Source organism: Phoenix dactylifera, chromosome 1, assembly GCF_051530095.1.
Source record: "Phoenix dactylifera cultivar Ajwa chromosome 1, Ajwa_hap1_PhDact_Kaust_v1.1, whole genome shotgun sequence".
Classification (NCBI taxonomy): Eukaryota; Viridiplantae; Streptophyta; class Magnoliopsida; order Arecales; family Arecaceae; genus Phoenix; species Phoenix dactylifera.
This window is the reverse complement of record NC_143190.1, coordinates 1,165,681-1,182,464: the sequence shown is the minus strand read 5'-3', so window position 1 is coordinate 1,182,464 and position 16,784 is coordinate 1,165,681. Positions and strand designations below refer to the sequence as shown.

Here is a 16,784-nt window from a genome sequence, read left to right as displayed (position 1 = left end):
GACCATCCACTTTTCTGGAAAAGTTATGTATAATTCTTATTATACCCTTAATAAAAATTAGGTCTTTAATGCTGAAGGGTTTTTTTGAGAAAAAATAAAAATGGAGTGATTTCTGCCTCATTAGAAAGTAACTTTTCCATATTTCTCATGGGAAAGACTTTCCCATGAAATGTGGGAATCATATTTCCATGGAAATATAACTTTTCTGTCTCTCTCCTTTGAAAACTTCAATCAAACAAGAGGCAACTCATTACTTTTTCATTGACCACATTTTTCTCCCTTCTTTTTCCGAACCAAACGAGCCCTTAGAGGAGCTTTAGTGTTAATTGCTAAAATCAATTATAGAAACTAACACAACTAGATCGTGTTGGCACGAGGGAAGCAAAAGTGAGCTAGCATATGCTATTGATCAACTTGTTGCAACTAAAAATAAGATATTGTTGAATAAACTCGTCTTGTAAATTAATTACACAAATTTGTAGCCCAAGGGGTCTAATTCCAAGCCTTAGTGGTGACTAAAGTCATGGGCCACTTGTGTAGGGCGAGGGGATATCCTCGGGATCCCTCTGGGGCAGCACCCATCTCCCATACGAATTGCAGGCCATCCCCTTATTAGCCGACTGATGCCAGCACGGCGGTATCCGCAATTCCTCCCTCAACATCCCGGACGCCTTATTCACCAGCGCCACATCCCTCTTAGCATCAACCCGGAACTCTGTGTCCGAGCTAAGATATCCATCCACCAAGTGCAAATAAGTCTCCAAGCTATGGAATCCCGGGATATCTAGTCCCTTCTTCAGATACGGCGAGGATCTCACGTCCAGGCCAAGCTCCAGCCCAACGTGGGTGTAGACCCACTCCAACGTTCCAGTAACGTTCTCAAACTTCTTTATCTTCTCGTTGAACAAAATCCCGGGCATCTTCGGCACCACGTCCTGCTTCACGACCACCCTCAGCGTCTTCACCTCCATTTGTTTCAGCTTCTCCCCGAATGCGATGTTCCCGACGCGAGGCGCCCCGAAGGATATCACGCTCACCGGGAGGTCCGGAACGGCCGACGCCGCCTCGTAGGCGTTGAGAAGAGCCAGAGCGCCGCCGAGGCTGTGGCCGGTGATTGTTAGGCTTACTTGCTCGCCTTTCTCTCTGTAGAAGCTCACCAAACGTTTGATCTCCTCCATGACTTGCTCTGAGGCACTGGACTTGTTGTACCGGGTGGCGTCGCTCTTCGAGGTGTAGATGCTGAGGAATCCATGCTCGACTCTGACGTCGCCATGATCGGAGCCCAGCGGCTCGAGCTTGCCTTGCAAGTCCCCGAACCACTCTGCCGGCGCGATGGTTCCGCGCCATGCGACGACGATGTCTCGACATCCGATTCGATGGGACTCGGTGTCGTCGCTCACTGCGACGTAGCCCATCCAGTTGGAGTCCTTGCTCCAGGTATCAGCATGGATGGAGCGTTCGAGCCAGCGAGGGAGCTCGATGTGGGACATGGCGTAGATGTACTTGGTGACGTCGTAGCCGTTCTTGGCGAGGCCGAGCTTGTCGAAGAGGCGACGGCGGCAATAGAGGCAGCTGCCGCAGTGTTCGGAGAAGGGGTTGAAGTCGAAGGCATCGTAGGTGGCCTGAGCAAACTCGCCGTACTTGACGATCTCGCGGCGGAGCCAGCGGTGGAGGGGGTTGAGGAGACGGGACCAGTCACCGGGGCCATGGAGCTCGGAGCACAAGGAGGAAACGTCCTCTTTGGGGGATTCCGTTGGGGTCCGGCGATCTGCGGGCAAGGCGACGGCAAGGCTTTCAAGGGAGTTTTCTGGTTTGGGGGTGAGGTGGAGGTGGAGGAGGTTGGATAGCGTCGTTGGGAGGTTGATGGTGGAGTTTGAGCGTTGTTTTTGGTGGGGCAGCTCGGCGGCGGCTGCGGCGGCGTCGGGTGTCCGGTAGGCGGCGCAGGGTGCAAGAAGCGAGCGCCTGGTGATCAAGGGGATGGGAGCGGGGAGGTGGACGGTGGAGGAGGATGCCAAGGCCATCAAGAAAGAATGGTTGGAGGGAGCGAGATACGGAAAACTGTGGGTTGATGGAAGGGTTCTGAAACCTTAAAACCGTTTATATAAAGTGCGGAGATAATGAAGTACAAAGAATGGAAGGTAGGTGGATAGTTTAAAGGTCAGGCTGCAAGCCGGCTTGGAACAATTCCAAGTCAAGAATGTGATGTCAAATGGATCGTATGACTTCGAATTCATGTTGCCTCAGTCAATCCATTCGCGTGTGGAAAATTCTTACTAAGTCCTGATCTTTCTTGAAATCGACTTTTTTTTTTTAATGAATGAGCCCAACATGTGAAATTTTTAATAATAAAATTAAAGAGTGTAGAAACAGAGTTCGAACTCTGGATCTCTATTCTGATACCATATTGAAATCACTACTTATCCTAAAAACTTAAACTTATAGAATAAAATATATTTATTTATATATTTTATATTTTTTTACAGTCTTTCAATTCAACCATGTTTCTTGGGGTGGTATGAGATGGAATGAATCAGAACAACCTTGTTGCTTCCTGAGGAAGAATAATCCTAGTTACAACTTCTTCAAGAGCAGTTGGAGAAGAGATGGTGGGTCAAGACAGTGGTTGGTTTGAATGTTGTACGTCAACATGCATCAATCCTTCTCATTCTTAGGAATATTTCCGTGGTGTGTCGTGTGAATAAGAGAATTGGGAGTCCAATGGCAATTTGGCTGCTTATGAGAGGACCATGGAGCCAGAGCTAAACACCAAGAGCGCACGTATTCTTCCCATGGTTCCAGAGACGTTTGGAAATCTTGTAGCCATGTGTTTCGAAAGACGAATAGAGCCGTAGACTGGATCGCCTCATTTGTAGCCCAATAGTCCGGAGAGTTTATTTAGAGGACATTGACAGTTTAATCCCTTTTTCTTGTATCTTTTACTTTTTTTTTGATTTAACAGGATGTATTCACGTTAGAGTTATATGAAATGCCATTTTTACCAAAAAAAAATAATCTTGCAGCCTATGTGCGGACCCTTCCCACACACTTGAAGGAGACCAGGTCGGCAAAACTTTTATCCGAGCTCACATCGAGTGTCGTTAATTAGGTGCAACTAGGGTCGGCTAAAGACGCATAAAAACAGGATTATAATTTAAGGTGAAGTCAAATGCTTGGTTCGACGTGGTTTTAGTTGACTCACGTGTGGTACATCCATGAAGTAGAACCACAGCCACATGGCCGGAGGGAGATGGAAATGGTTGTGAATTTGTGGCAAAGTAGATTAAGAGTTGGGCTCCTAATAGGTGAATATATTAGATCTAATTGCGTTGTTTGGTTGAGTGTTTGGCGAAAATGGAACTTTCAACTATTGCAAGAAAGGAGTTAACAGATGAGAATCCATGGCATTGTTTCTTAAATGAATGGGAGTAGTCTACTGCTGATAAATCTCCACTGAAAAGCAGAAGGAAGGTTATCATTTGTCATATTTAGGATATATGTTTCATTTGTGTTTAATGGCTGTCATTTTTATTAGTTTCCATAATATACTTGAGAGGAATATCCTCACTAGATTTAAGGTTTGGGGACTATAAAAATATATGTCGAGAAAACTCAAATTTTCAACCGTCCAAGCGTGCAGAGAGTTAGCGTTCACACTTCATGTCACGCCCCGGATCCGGATCCGTGACACGGCCGTGCTATTGCCGACTACCGCCCACAATAGCACGCAGCCTCATACCTGGGTAACAGGGTAGTCAAACCAACCGAATCTTTTCATATGAAAGCATTCTTAGTACAACATGCTGGTCAGTACCCAAATACAGAGCTTCTATGTAGTTTATGTACACAAAAGTATACTTGCTTTACCCCAGAAGCCCTGATACCAAATTAACGTGTCTCTGGCAGCTATCAGTGGTGAGGATCTGAAAGAAAAAGTAAATGAACGGATATGAGCTACACGGCTCAGTAAGTAATCATACATAATCTTACCGGATCGAACATAACGGTAACCATGTTTATGCAGGGTTTGAGAAGCTGACATGCATATTTATCTAATCATCTTCATGGCATAATATGTATGCAATTTAAAAGAGATATCGGTTATAGCAAAATACAACATTTCATAACGATATATTTAAAACCCGTTGTAAAACAATGTATGCTTTGGTCAGGCACGTTCATAAATGTCACGGCCCGCCTGCGCAGGGCACGTGACTATCGGGCCCACATGAGGGGGAAACACGGGGCTCCCCTGCCAGATGTTGGCCGGTTCCGGGGCTTCACGCAAGCGTCCTTCACCCCTCACCGATTTTGCTTCTCCCCAAAAACACATCTGCAGGATTTGGAAGCACCCGCCTCATATACCCAATCTCTGAAACGAGCCTCATTATCATGCTTCAAATATCATTTTCATAAAGTATGCAATTTAAACAAAGCAGTATTGCAAATCACAAAATTTTCATAAAACATGCACATGAAACCGTGCCCCCGGCATACCGTGGTCATGCTCTTAAATGCTACTGCGAAGTCATTCTTGGCCACTGGCGGGACCGGCTCAGTTATTAGGCGGCCACTGGCGGGGCTGGCTCAGTCATTCTCGGCCACTGGCAAGGCCGGCTCAGTTACATTGGGTCAGTAGCTCTTAAGAGTTCATAAATAATGCTCCGTATAGGTAGTACCTCATAGATTCTACGGCGAATTCATTAATGGTCACTGGCGGGGCCTGCTCAGTTATTAGTCGGCCACTGGCGGGGCTAGCTCAGTCATTATCGGCCACTGGCAAGGCCGGCTCAGTTGCATTCGGCCCGTAGCATTAGTAGTTCTTAGGTACCCCCTTACAAGCAATATGCAGCTAGGGCAAATCATTATCATTCTTTACACTCATGCTAAGAAAAATCATAACATGGAACTCCATTCATTTTGCATGTATCACAAGAGCTATGAAAACATAATATGTGCACAACTATGAATCATGTGACTGACATGTACCACTCATGTTCATATTTCATAACTCATATCTTAGCATGTAACGTAATCCCAGTATTTTGTAGGCATAACGGAATATAAAACATATATCATCATATCTTGTATAACTAGAGCATGTCAGATACACATATCATTCTTAGCCTACAGTACATGCATAACATGTTAAATTTCATGTATGATCCATAAAGATTAGGGCAGGTTACTTACATTCTTCACTAATCATGCATACAATTCAAATTGTATAAAAAACACTGGTTCATCTTATAAAATGTAATACAGGATCTACGATAAGATTAAGGCAGATTACTTACTTCAATTCGCTTTCCAAATTGCTCAAGTCCAGGTGATAGATCCTTAATCACCTAAAATCATGTCATAATAACAATATGTTATTTCCTTTTCTACCTGAAATTTAGCCCAAGCCTAATTCCTCTGTATTGGGGTCTTGGCTGGGCTCATAAGTCTTAATTGGCCTTCCAATTGGCCACTAAGCTTAATTCCCAGCTTAATTGGGTTTAATTTCGGGTTTAGGGTCACTGTGACCCGTTTGGGCCTGAGTCAGGGTCAATCCGGGATCAATTTGGCCCCCAAATTAATTACATTGGCTTGAATTGGGCTTTAATTGGTTAAATTTATAGTCTGGCTTGTCCAGACTTAGCCCAATTTGATTGGGCTCGGGTTCAGGTTCAATTGGCTAAACCAATTTCTTATTATTGGGCTTAACGTGTTTCGGATCCGAACCCGATTCCGGTCCGTTAACCCACTCTTTTCTTTTCTCTTCTCATTTTCTTTCTTTTCTTTTCTTTTTCTTTTCTTTTCTTTTTTTTTTTCTCTTTTTCTTTCTTTTTCTTTTTCTTTTTTTTTTTCCTTTTTCTTTCCTTTTCTTCTCTTCTCCTTTTTCTTTTCTTCTCCTTCCCGAAGCTTCCTCTCCTCCCTTCTTCTTTTCTTCTCCTTCCCGAAGCTTCCTTTCATCCCGATCTCCCATTCCTCCTCTCCTCTCCTCTCCGGCGAAGGGAGGTCGATGGTCTCCTCCTCACGGGGAGGGGGTCGGACCGCGATCGGCGACGCCCGCAACCGAGCTCTCGGCTTCTTCGGTCGAGCCCGCGGCCGAGCTCTCGGCTTCCCCGGCCGAGCCCGCACCGGCGACGCTCACGGCCGTACACGGGCAAGTCCCCTCCTCCTCTCCTTTTTCTCTCTCTCCTTGGTTCCGATCGGAAGCCCTAGCCATTTCGGCCGGTCCTCCGGTCTTCTTCTTCTCCTCCGGCCGGATCTACGGCCTCTTCCTCCTCTCTCTTTCTTTCTTTCTTTCTTTTCTTTGGTCCTTCCCTCCGGCACCACCACCTCTTGCCGGAGAGGAGGTGGTGGTCCGGCCGGGGCTGGCGGCCCTGTGGCCACGCCGGTTGCCGGCCCGGCCCGACCGGCGGCCCGGGGCTGCCCCCCCGAACCCCAGGGTACCCGCGGCCGAGGCCGCGGTGTCCGGTTCGTCCGCAGGCCGAGCCCAGTTGGGTTCGGCCCGGGTGGTCGTCGAGTACGCGGCCTGTGAGTCCGGCCCGACCTGGGGCTTGTGGGTTTTTCTCTCTCTCCTGTGCCGGCCTCTTCCCCTCTGTTTCACTGTTGACACAGAGGGGGAGAGCACCCCACAAAAGGGGTTTCTTTACTTCTGTTAAACTCTAACCTTAAAAACCCTTACCTTGGTCAGTTGCAGTCGGGCAGTGCTTCCTCCCTAGTAGTCCCTCCTTTCTCAGAGCTTCAGGGTTTCTTTGCCTCCGGCTCTAGGCTTCGGCTCCCTATCTCTTTCTCTCATTCGGTGTTTAGGGGGGTCTGTGATTTGGGGTTGCCGGCAGAGGCTTAAATATCTGTTTAGAGGATGAAACCCCCCCCTCTGAGAAGTCCCATCCTCTCCTTTCCACCATGCTTCGGGACTGGCCGCCGCCCCCCTTGTCTCCGGCGCGCCGGCATCGGCTGCCAGCAGGGGGTGCGGTAACCCCCCCCTGTCGGTCTTATCCCTTCATTTTTTTTTTTTATTTCAATCATTATACAGCACTGCCCACAGTGAAATTTGGGCCCAAACCTTTAACTGGGCCCATTTCTTATTGGGCCTAGTAGGTTCTGGGCCCGGACATTACACTTCACACCTTCATGAGCTGACCGCATTATTTATAAACTATCTAATACCAATTGTTGAAAGCTGGATGGTAGTATGTATACCATCTTCAGAAAAACAGGAAGAAATATGGATGCTAAATTACTGAAAGAGGAGCTATAAAGATCATTCAAGAGACAAGTTGACGAGAATAATTTTCTCCCTTGCAGTTCCTTCTGATGTTTTCAAGCTTACGTAAGATGTGATCAAAACAATCACCAAGAAGTAAACTGCACATTATTTTTGGATATTCGACAATCTAATAGCACTCCTATTCATCTGTTATATTTTAAAATTTTCTTGTAATAGTTCTTTGGAAAACAGAATGGAAACCAAATAATAAGCATGATATTTCTGTATGACAACATTAAATATGTGAATGAGATTTATACCCGGGAGAAAATGCTGGAATAAGGACAAGTCATTTAATCATTTCAGCTTCTTGTTGTGTGTTCCAACTAGCTAGCGCTCAATGGCCCCCTTATCTGCCCTCTCGCATTGCACTGCACTTTATAAGCACGTATATAATTAATCGCTTGCTTGAGTTTATCTAATTCAATGGTCCAAGCCAGATCACAAAACCAAGAAGTAAAATTGACCAAAATTCAAATCACACTTTAATTTGGTTAGGAACCAATGGTTTCTTCTTGCATATCCGTCTAGATTGGTGCAAGCACATCCTATAGCCAAGAAGACTGATGTGGCAGAGAACACTTCCAACTTAGCTCTTACTAACAAAAAGAATCAATAAACTGTGTATAGGAACTGGAATCTAGGAGAAGAGTTCGCTTTCCTTATGTGTGTGAATGACAGAGTCTGAAGCTGGATAGGAAATGCAAGTCAGGATGTATCCCTTCTCCTTCTGTGAGTCATCAAAGAAGGATCCTTCAGACTGATCAACAGACCCCGATGCTATGCTGAGCTGAGTCCAGAATGTAAGCATCATCTGGGGCTTCCAACTCATGCTCCCTTCCATCCGAGCTGTTGAGCTTCACCTTGTAGACTGCCATTGCAGTTGTCCTAAAACATTTTGATGACCTGAAGACAAGTGGTTTTGAGATGGTCCCTGTGAAGCCCAGAGAGCTAGGGAGGGCTCCTGGGCAGCACAGAAAGGCCTTGGCTTTTAATGGTGCTCTGGAGTGTGCAAATGTTCTTGGAGAGTGTAATGGCTGACATTTTGAAACCTGAAGAAACAAAACAAGAGAAATGGTGAAGTTGAATTCATGTGAAGATTAAGCACTGAGCAAAACATTCCAAATTTCAAGCAATATCACTTCGAGAGAACCAGGAGGCAGTTAAGTCTCGGGGTAAACGTAATCATATGATCAACAATTGGATCATGTATATGTTCAGCTTGTCAGTCCTCAGACACGGTCACTCCCCATGCTAAGGACACTTACAACTCACAGCAGGACTTCTTATGTCAAACTGATTTATGGAACATGGAGGGGATGGGCTAGAACACAAGGGATAGCAGTAAAATATGATTATCTCGATTATATAATAGATATAATTCGACTCTCGGTACTCTCAAAAATATAATATAATAACATTAGTACATTATAATTAATATAATACTTATATTGTTATAATGTATATTCCGACAATTTTTATAAAAGATGGCATGCTATAATATTCTATTTATATAATATTTTCTAGTATAACATATAATAATATATTATAAATATCATATTTTATGTGATAATATTACTATTATAATATTGCTTAACACCAATATTTTATGATATGAGTATAATAATATTATTTTACTTATATAAAATATATATTAATATAATATGTTCATAACTCTATGAACTATGTAATTATAAAAGACAATAACATTATAATTGCAATAATAGATTATTATCTAATAAAATATCAATATATTTGTAAGACTATATAATACATTTAATAATTACATACACAATATTAATATGGCAATGTAGCTTATAAAAAATACGCTAATATTGCTTTATGAATTATATATTACAATATTATTAAAATATATCTATTCTATATAAGGCATGATGCATTATAATAATATATAATATAATAAAATAACAATGCTATATATTCTCTATGATTCTCATATGTTTGTTTCTTAAGAATTAAAGATGGGAATGTTTTCCCATTCTTAGAATATCAGCTTCTCTATAACGGTTGATCCTAATCCCTATCTGGACGCAAAAAAAAAATGAAAAAATTAAGCAAATAATACATATAATATATTAATGCTACTATAGTTATATTATTTTGATTAATATTATTATTAATATTAGTGCCATTATTAATTTTAATACCAATATGAATAATTCGGAGAATGACATCTGACCGGGTTGGATTTGTCGCCTTCTGGTTCGGGAAAAAAAATCAGATGGAAGGGCGCCTTGCCGCCAAAATCTAAAATCGAAAGCAAACAATTGGCGAACTCGCGGGAAACAGGGAAATGGAATACCCGGGCCTGGCGTTCAGATTTTACCAAATTTTACGTCCCACCGCCTTTTTCCCTCGTCTTTAATCTCCTTCACACCCCTAGTTTCCATCTCCCTCTCGCTCGCTCTTAGAAGCAGAGGAATCGCCAGGTGGCGAACATGGCGGATTTGGGTCATCTGGAGAAGATGGGCAGAGAGCTCAAGTGCCCCATCTGGTACCAGAAGCCCCGTCACTTCGTTTTAATCTCGTTTTTATTTCTTTTCATTTTTTTTACTAGACTTTAGATTTTCTCTATGTACAGCTTACGAGAGTGAGGGGTAGAGCTACGGAATTGCTTTCGATGTCATGTTTCTCATTTGAATAACATCACCCAGACGTCAAACTTAATGAAAGCAACGAAGCATATCTTTAGTTTTTTGATGGATTTGATAGTCCCAGTTCAAAAAATTGGATTTTGTTATTACTGACATTACGGCTGTCGCATCTCCGAATCTTCTAGGTTTTCTTTAATTTTCGTTCCAGGAACTGCATCTAACGCTGATGGATCTAATTTCCATTTGAATGACCTTTACCCAAATGCCACGACTCGCGAAACTTCCGAAGAACAAATCTAATTTTCCTTGGATTTGATAGCGTGTTTTTTTTTCGCTGAAAAAAAACGGATTTTGAGATTACCCGTATATTTGTTGCATTTCCTAATCCTCAATATATTCTATATCTGGATCTCTCCAATTTCCCCGTATATTTTTTGCATTTTCCAATCCTCAATATATTCTATATCTGGATCTCTCTAATTTCTACTCCGAGTACTGCATCAGAGTTCAGGAATCCATTTTTTAAGCTCTGGAATTCTCAATTTGTTGATAGAACTGAATAATAGAATTCCCAAAATCATATTCACTTACTCTCTCTATCATTTATGTTTTGCAGTTGGAGCCTCCTAAGCTCTGCGGTATCACTTCCATGCAACCATGTCTTCTGCAAGTGAGTTTCCATCTATCCTTTTTTCTTTTTTTCCTGTTGTATTAATGTTCTTTAGTCCTCGGGCATTTTTGTTTTGGGATAGAAAAGTATTGGGGATTTATGCATCTGTTACTATTTTGACCCAGCTCATGCATTTTGAAATCGATGAAGTCCATGTCCGGCTGCCCGGTCTGCAAAGTTCCATTCCATCATAGAGGTTTGTTTCCTACCATATCTGATTCACAGAGATAAAAGCAACATCTTAGGGAAATATAGTTTGAACAGAAGCTTGAAATGATGCAGCTTACTCTTTTTAGTTGACACCTAGATGGCAAAATCCAATAACTATTCTCAGCGGGGGCATTCTTTTCCTTATACCTTAATGCCTGCAATTGCACTGCTTATAACGCAGAGAGCAGTTGTTATTAGAATAGCCGCTTTATGGGATCCACATCCAAATTTGCAGTTGTTCACCCAGGAAAGCAGTTTATATCCACATCCATAAGAGATGGGATTGCAAAGCTGTTCATAAACAAAGTTCATATTGTCTATGACATGGTTTGTACAATGTAGTAGTATTTGACAAGCTCAGTGCCATCTTTATTTAAACCTACTTGTCGATTTCCAATTCTGCATCACACCTTCCTTCTATATGTAACTAATAGAGACCTCCAAGGATTAGGTTTCTTTCTGAGTCCCTTATGTGCCAAACTAGCAGTCAATTAGTCAACAGATTCTGGAGCATGGTCTCCAGAAAATATGTCAGGACCTCTCTACAATTAAATTTAGCCATTGATGAGTGCTCTGGTTAAATAGAGATTCCAATAAACTAGATCACTTTGTTCATTTTCTAGAAGATGTATCCCCTTAGTGGTCTAAGCTTCCATCTTTCTTCAATTGAAATCTTGGATCTGTCTATCTTCAATCTGTCCTTGACTTTATTATATTAATTCTTGTCATAAAGGTTATGGTTTTGACTTGGTTGCAGAAGTACGTCCCGCTCCTCACATGGATAACCTGGTAGGCATTTACAAGAGCATGGAAGCTGCAGCAGGGACTAACATTTTTTCCACTCAATTAGCACCTTCAGCCAAGAATTCAGGTGATGACATATCCGGTGGCCAGTTACTTTCCTCTTTTAATTGCGAAATGGGGGAGGGTTGGGGTTCAAGAACTCAGGATGTATGAAAAATTGTTGCTTGTGTGATTTATTGCTTAGAGCTTTAGAGTTCATTGTGATGTGCTGCTTCTTCTTTGAAGGCTGTTCAATTTTGGTTGCTTTATATCCCTGTTCTTTTTTTCCTCTGGCATTTAGTACTGTTTATTAGCACTTGCATAAACTCTAGTGTTATTGGGACTGCCTTAAGTTTCATTAAAGTATCACAGATTACTAAATTTTGCCTCTTTTGCCCTCTCTGCACTGGTGCTGACTATTATATTCCTCATTCTGTAAACCATTTCAATAGATGGATTGGCCGGACGCGATGATAACAAAAATTCTGGTTCAGCAGAAACTGCTGTGGCACATCGAGGCAAATCAAAGAGAAAAGGATTATCCAAGAAAATGCAAAAAGAAAATGAGAAATCTGATGCCAGGAATTCTGATTGTCGTCCATCAAAAATGCCTTCTTTCCCTGGCAAGAAACGGATACATGTTACGCCATACCCTGTCTCAGAGACTCCAGTGCGTCCTGAAAAGATTTCTAAATTAGGAGATTCAAGCATTGAGTTGAAAGATAATAAGGAAATGAATAAAAATGAGGAACTAGCTATGGAGGACCAGGGGGATCCTTTGTTTTCACCTTTCTTTTGGCTGAGAGAAGAAGAGGAAGAAGATAATGAAACTGCAGAGAAACTAAGCAGTCAGCAGACGGCAGATACACCTCCACCCCATAATGTTCCTTGTTTTAGTGACATCAAAGACTCTGACCATGAATCTCCCGTTAAAATGACCCCAACTGTAAGTTTTAGTTATTGTGTGGAATGGAAGAACAATGGAAATTTTGAACTTTCATGTTATTAATCTTTTGTGAGGTGAATTGCAGAGCAAACCCAATGCTGCAATAGCTTTTGACAGTGAAATGTTTGAGTGGACCCAAAGAGCCTGCTCTCCAGAACTATGTTCAACACCAATTAAAGAGCTGGTACTACTATTTCATTCAACTTAATTTTTTAATTTACTTCTGCAGGTTTCACATCTTATGCAACTGATTTGATAAACTCATCTTGATCAATGCTTATCAATGAAATTTCACTGAAATGCAGACTGAAGGTAGGCATAGGCTTGATGGAATCCAAGACAAAGAATGTAGGAATGACTTGGAGATCGGGATTGAATCAAGAGATGGAGTCCCCCACAAAAATGCTGAAATTGGAATTGCTGAAACCAGAAAAAGAACCCTTAAGAACAGAAGAGACAACAGTAAACCTCAGAAAAGACATGTGGTATCATCTCTTTCAAGAACCAGATGCAAGGTCTACAACAATGCCAACAAAGAAATTCCTACTGATTCTGAGGAAGTAGCTCAAGATTCAAGCCAGGAAAATGAGGAAAGTGATAAAAGGAGTCCAACTTCTGGAAGAAAAATACTGAAACAGTGCAACAATCCTGCTAGCCATTACCAAGCAAAACATCTAAAATTTCCAACAGACCAGGTTTATGATTCCGCCACAACTGAAGCATCTGAAAGGCATCTGACTATATATACTAGGTCAAAGTATAAGAATGAAGAGAAGGGGGATCCAGGTATAGTAGGTAAAGCCAGCAAAAGGGACAAGGAGTCCACCAGCAAGTCACAGAGAAAGTGCACAAAGAAATTGATAGATGGTTCCGTGGAGTGCATAAAGAAAGCAATAAGTGATTCTGTAGCTAAGATACATGAGGAACTACCCGCCAATTTTATCAATGAAGCAAAAGCTGAAAATCAAAATTGTAAGGAAAAGAGTCTAGAACATGACAAAGGCTCTGGCAATGGTCACCCCAGAAGAGGAAAGAAGAATGAGGAAAAGCAGTTAGGAGAGTCAAATGCACAAAGAAGGATGAAAAATCAGACTTCTGACTTAGCTGCCACAAAGGAAGCTGTCCAAATTCCTCCAATGAACATGGCTTTGGGTGAAACAAATAAAGCTGTCATTTATCTCCATGAGGAATCCGAGAGCTTGGCTATCAAAAATTCAACAAAGATTAGGTGCCGCACTCTCGGGGATAGTATTTTGAGGAAATGTGAAAACAATCATATTCAGATTCAATGTGCTTTCTGTCTGTCTACAAATGATACAGAGGTAATCCTATCAGCACATTGTCTAACATGATCTTATATACGTTCTTATTCTTTCATTATTGTTTGTTAGAGGAAGCTTTTATATTTGTAAAGAAAATTACAGGATTCTGGGGAAATGATGCATTATTTCAATGGCAAGCCTGTAACTGCAGATTTTAATGGCGGTGTCACTGTAATACATTCTCACAAGAATTGCACAGAATGGTCAGAATCTTTCTAACTCAAATTAAAGTTCTAGCAGCAGTATTCCGCACCTATAGCCATTACTAAATGCATGATCTATTCTTTAAATAAAGGGCCCCTGATGTATACTTTGAAGATGATATGGCCATCAACCTTGCAGCAGAGGTGGCAAGAAGTAGAAGGATAAAATGCAGTTGTTGTGGCATCAAAGGGGCTGCTCTTGGATGCTTCGAGAAAAGTTGTCGCAAGAGCTTCCACTTCACTTGTGCTAAATTGATTCCAGAATGCCGATGGGACAGTGTAAGCGAAATTAGTAAATTTGCTGTAAATTGAGTTATTAGATTTGTGATTACAAATATTTTTGACCGTATAATGGTTTACTTTTTTTGATGAAAACCTGAGAAATTATCCTGATGAAAACCTGGAAAATTGCCATAACAGGAAAATTTTGTGATGCTGTGCCCCCTTCATTCATCAGCCAAACTGCCAATCGAAACTTCTGAGCCCCAGAAGCAAACCAGAAAGAGATCTGATCAGAAAGGGTATCCGCATGGATTTGGCTCGTTTAAATTTGGTTATGTAATTGATTAAATCTTTATAACTCAATTTTGTGCCTTTATGACTAACTTGGCTAAGAATTTCCAGAGTATCTCAAATTTCATCAAGAAGTAAACCTGGTAGCAACATGAGCCAGATGTGGACATGGCCTTTTGGATTACCTTGCAAGTGGGTCATCTGTTGCTCTGCTCTTTCTGATGCAGAGAAGGTTGATCCAAACTTCCTTTAGCTATTCTCGAGGCACCCATAGTACCATATATATATTTTTTCTAACTTGAAAATCTGTTCAGGTTATTGTCTCTGAATTCACAAAGATCACTGGTGTACCCATAACTAAAACTTGGAGTCCGACAGTCACTCATGTCATCGCATCAACTGACAAGAATGGGGCATGCAAAAGAACTCTTAAATTCCTGATGGCCATCCTTGATGGAAAATGGATCTTATCAATTGATTGTAAGAGCAATACTCCATCTCTTGCCAAAATCATTTCAGGAGTACTGATGTTGCTAAAATTTTTATCATTGCTTCATCATTTTTATTTTTATTTTTTTTTTGTATCTATCTTATAATACAGGGATCAAAGCATGCATTGAGTCTAGGGAACCTGTTGATGAGGAGAAATATGAGATTACAGTTGATGTGCATGGAATAAGCAGGGGTCCCCAATTGGGAAGACTGAGGGCAATTAATAAGGTAATTCTCACCTGCATCTTTTACATGCTGTTGTTCAATATACAGAAACACGGTTTAGTGTTTTGTTCCAGCTCACCAAAAAGCACCTATATTAATAAGTCCAACTCTTTGCTTCTAGTGCTCAGCCATCTCCAATATTCTCTGAAAGTGTAACATAAAAAGTTTGTCTCAGACATAACTTTTTATTGGTTACAACTATGCAAACATTGGCTAAAGATGATAAATGAAATATGATTGTCTTTATGTGGCCTGCATGCCTTTGTTGGTACATAGATTTGTTGCCCAACATACCTCCATAGATTATGTAGTAATTTACTTTCTGCTCCTAACTGCAGCAACCAAAGCTCTTCGCCGGAATCAGCTTTTATTTCAGTGGAGACTACACACCATCTTATAAAAGCTATCTGCAAGATCTCGCCATTAAGGCAGGAGGGACAATTCTGCAAAGGAAGCCAATTTCAAGAGACCAAGAAAAATTGTTGGATAACTCCTTGACTTCCACAATCTTCATAATCTACAGCCTTGAGCATCCAGAGAAAAAGAGATGCAATGATTATGCTTTGGTTTTTAACCGTAGGCGAGCAGAAGCCCAGGCGCTTGCTGATGCTTCTGGAGGCAAAGTGGCAACCAATACATGGATCATAGACTCCATTGCTGCTTGCAAACTGCAACCTCTCACTTGAACATCCAATAATATATAACAATTTTTTTTTTGAAATGTTTTCAGCAACACCTAGCTCCAAGTCGTGTATAAAAGAAATGATGATTTATGTTTGGCAATTAGTATAACAAACGCTTGTTTGATATATAACAGTAGCCTTTGGGCCTTATCATTTCTTAAGCATATTTGGTGCTTCCTCCTGCTGGAGTGTGCAGGTAACGCGTAACTATAATTTTTCCCAAGGAGTTCTTCCATTTGTACTCATGCAGCAGTCTTCTTTTATTTTTTTACTCTTTTCTTTTACTTGCAGCTGCTATGCGCTTCCAAGGTCATGAGATTGGATCTCGGTCCAAAGTTGGCTTGCTTGCTGGTTCTTTTTAGTACAACCATCTTCATTATAGTAACTCTTCGACGTATTCCAGTTCGGAGTTGTAGCTACTTCAAGACCAGTTCAAGCAAGACGATCTTGCTCCTGGCCCTGAGAAACAAATTCTTAATATGAGTTGAAAGACAAACTTGATGAAGCTTTTATTTGCATGATATCTTTTGTCTTTATAGTGGGCAAAATGCTTGCTGGATATGTTTAAGTCTCAATACATGAGCACTTCTGATGCAATGTAGTAAAACTTGCCAGGGCTAGGAGAAGCCTAAAAATTAGGATCAGAAATCGGTACATTGCTAGAGATCACAATTTTCAGTATGTTTTATTACACGACCAAGGCAGCGTTTGCCACCGGTGCTGAAACTCATTCCAAACCACAGCACAAGGAAAAAAATAAGTCTTGGTTAGCATGTTGGTGAATCAAAATTCGTTGCTGATTGTTTACTACTTGGCCGTCAAAAAAAAAAGGATAATCAACCATAACAGAACACCAAGCATTCA

General features: G+C 41.4%; 2 protein-coding genes across 2 annotated transcripts; one reads left to right on the top strand and one right to left on the bottom strand.

Moving 5' to 3' along the window:
- Positions 1–447: 447 nt before the first annotated feature.
- DLAH (alpha/beta-Hydrolases superfamily protein) lies at positions 448–2,097 on the bottom strand. The gene has a single exon (XM_008786665.6). It carries the CDS (start codon positions 2,019–2,021, stop codon positions 522–524), a length of 1,500 nt encoding a protein of 499 aa, XP_008784887.4. The 5' UTR covers positions 2,022–2,097; the 3' UTR covers positions 448–521.
- A 7,432-nt stretch (positions 2,098–9,529) lies between these two features.
- BRCA1 (breast cancer susceptibility1) lies at positions 9,530–16,143 on the top strand. The gene is made up of 14 exons (XM_017841929.4): positions 9,530–9,773; positions 10,490–10,543; positions 10,669–10,739; positions 11,511–11,624; positions 11,989–12,482; positions 12,568–12,666; positions 12,788–13,804; positions 13,907–14,007; positions 14,100–14,286; positions 14,428–14,528; positions 14,632–14,752; positions 14,835–15,000; positions 15,122–15,240; positions 15,576–16,143. The coding sequence occupies exons 1-14, from the start codon at positions 9,718–9,720 to the stop codon at positions 15,921–15,923; spliced, it is 3,048 nt and encodes a 1,015-aa protein (XP_017697418.3). The 5' UTR covers positions 9,530–9,717; the 3' UTR covers positions 15,924–16,143.
- The last annotated feature ends 641 nt before the right edge of the window (positions 16,144–16,784 follow it).

What these genes read in the sequence shown, in the direction of transcription:
- BRCA1 (XM_017841929.4), top strand. Translation starts at nt 9,718, where the DNA reads ATGGCGGATTTGGGTCATCTGGAGAAGATGGGCAGAGAGCTCAAGTGC. An exon ending in GAGCTCAAGTGCCCCATCTG is followed by an intron (nt 9,774 to 10,489) that starts GTACCAGAAGCC and finishes TATGTTTTGCAG; the next exon opens with TTGGAGCCTCCTAAGCTCTG. An exon ending in AAGAGATCTGATCAGAAAGG is followed by an intron (nt 14,529 to 14,631) that starts GTATCCGCATGG and finishes AAGAATTTCCAG; the next exon opens with AGTATCTCAAATTTCATCAA.
- DLAH (XM_008786665.6), bottom strand. Translation starts at nt 2,021, where the DNA reads ATGGCCTTGGCATCCTCCTCCACCGTCCACCTCCCCGCTCCCATCCCC.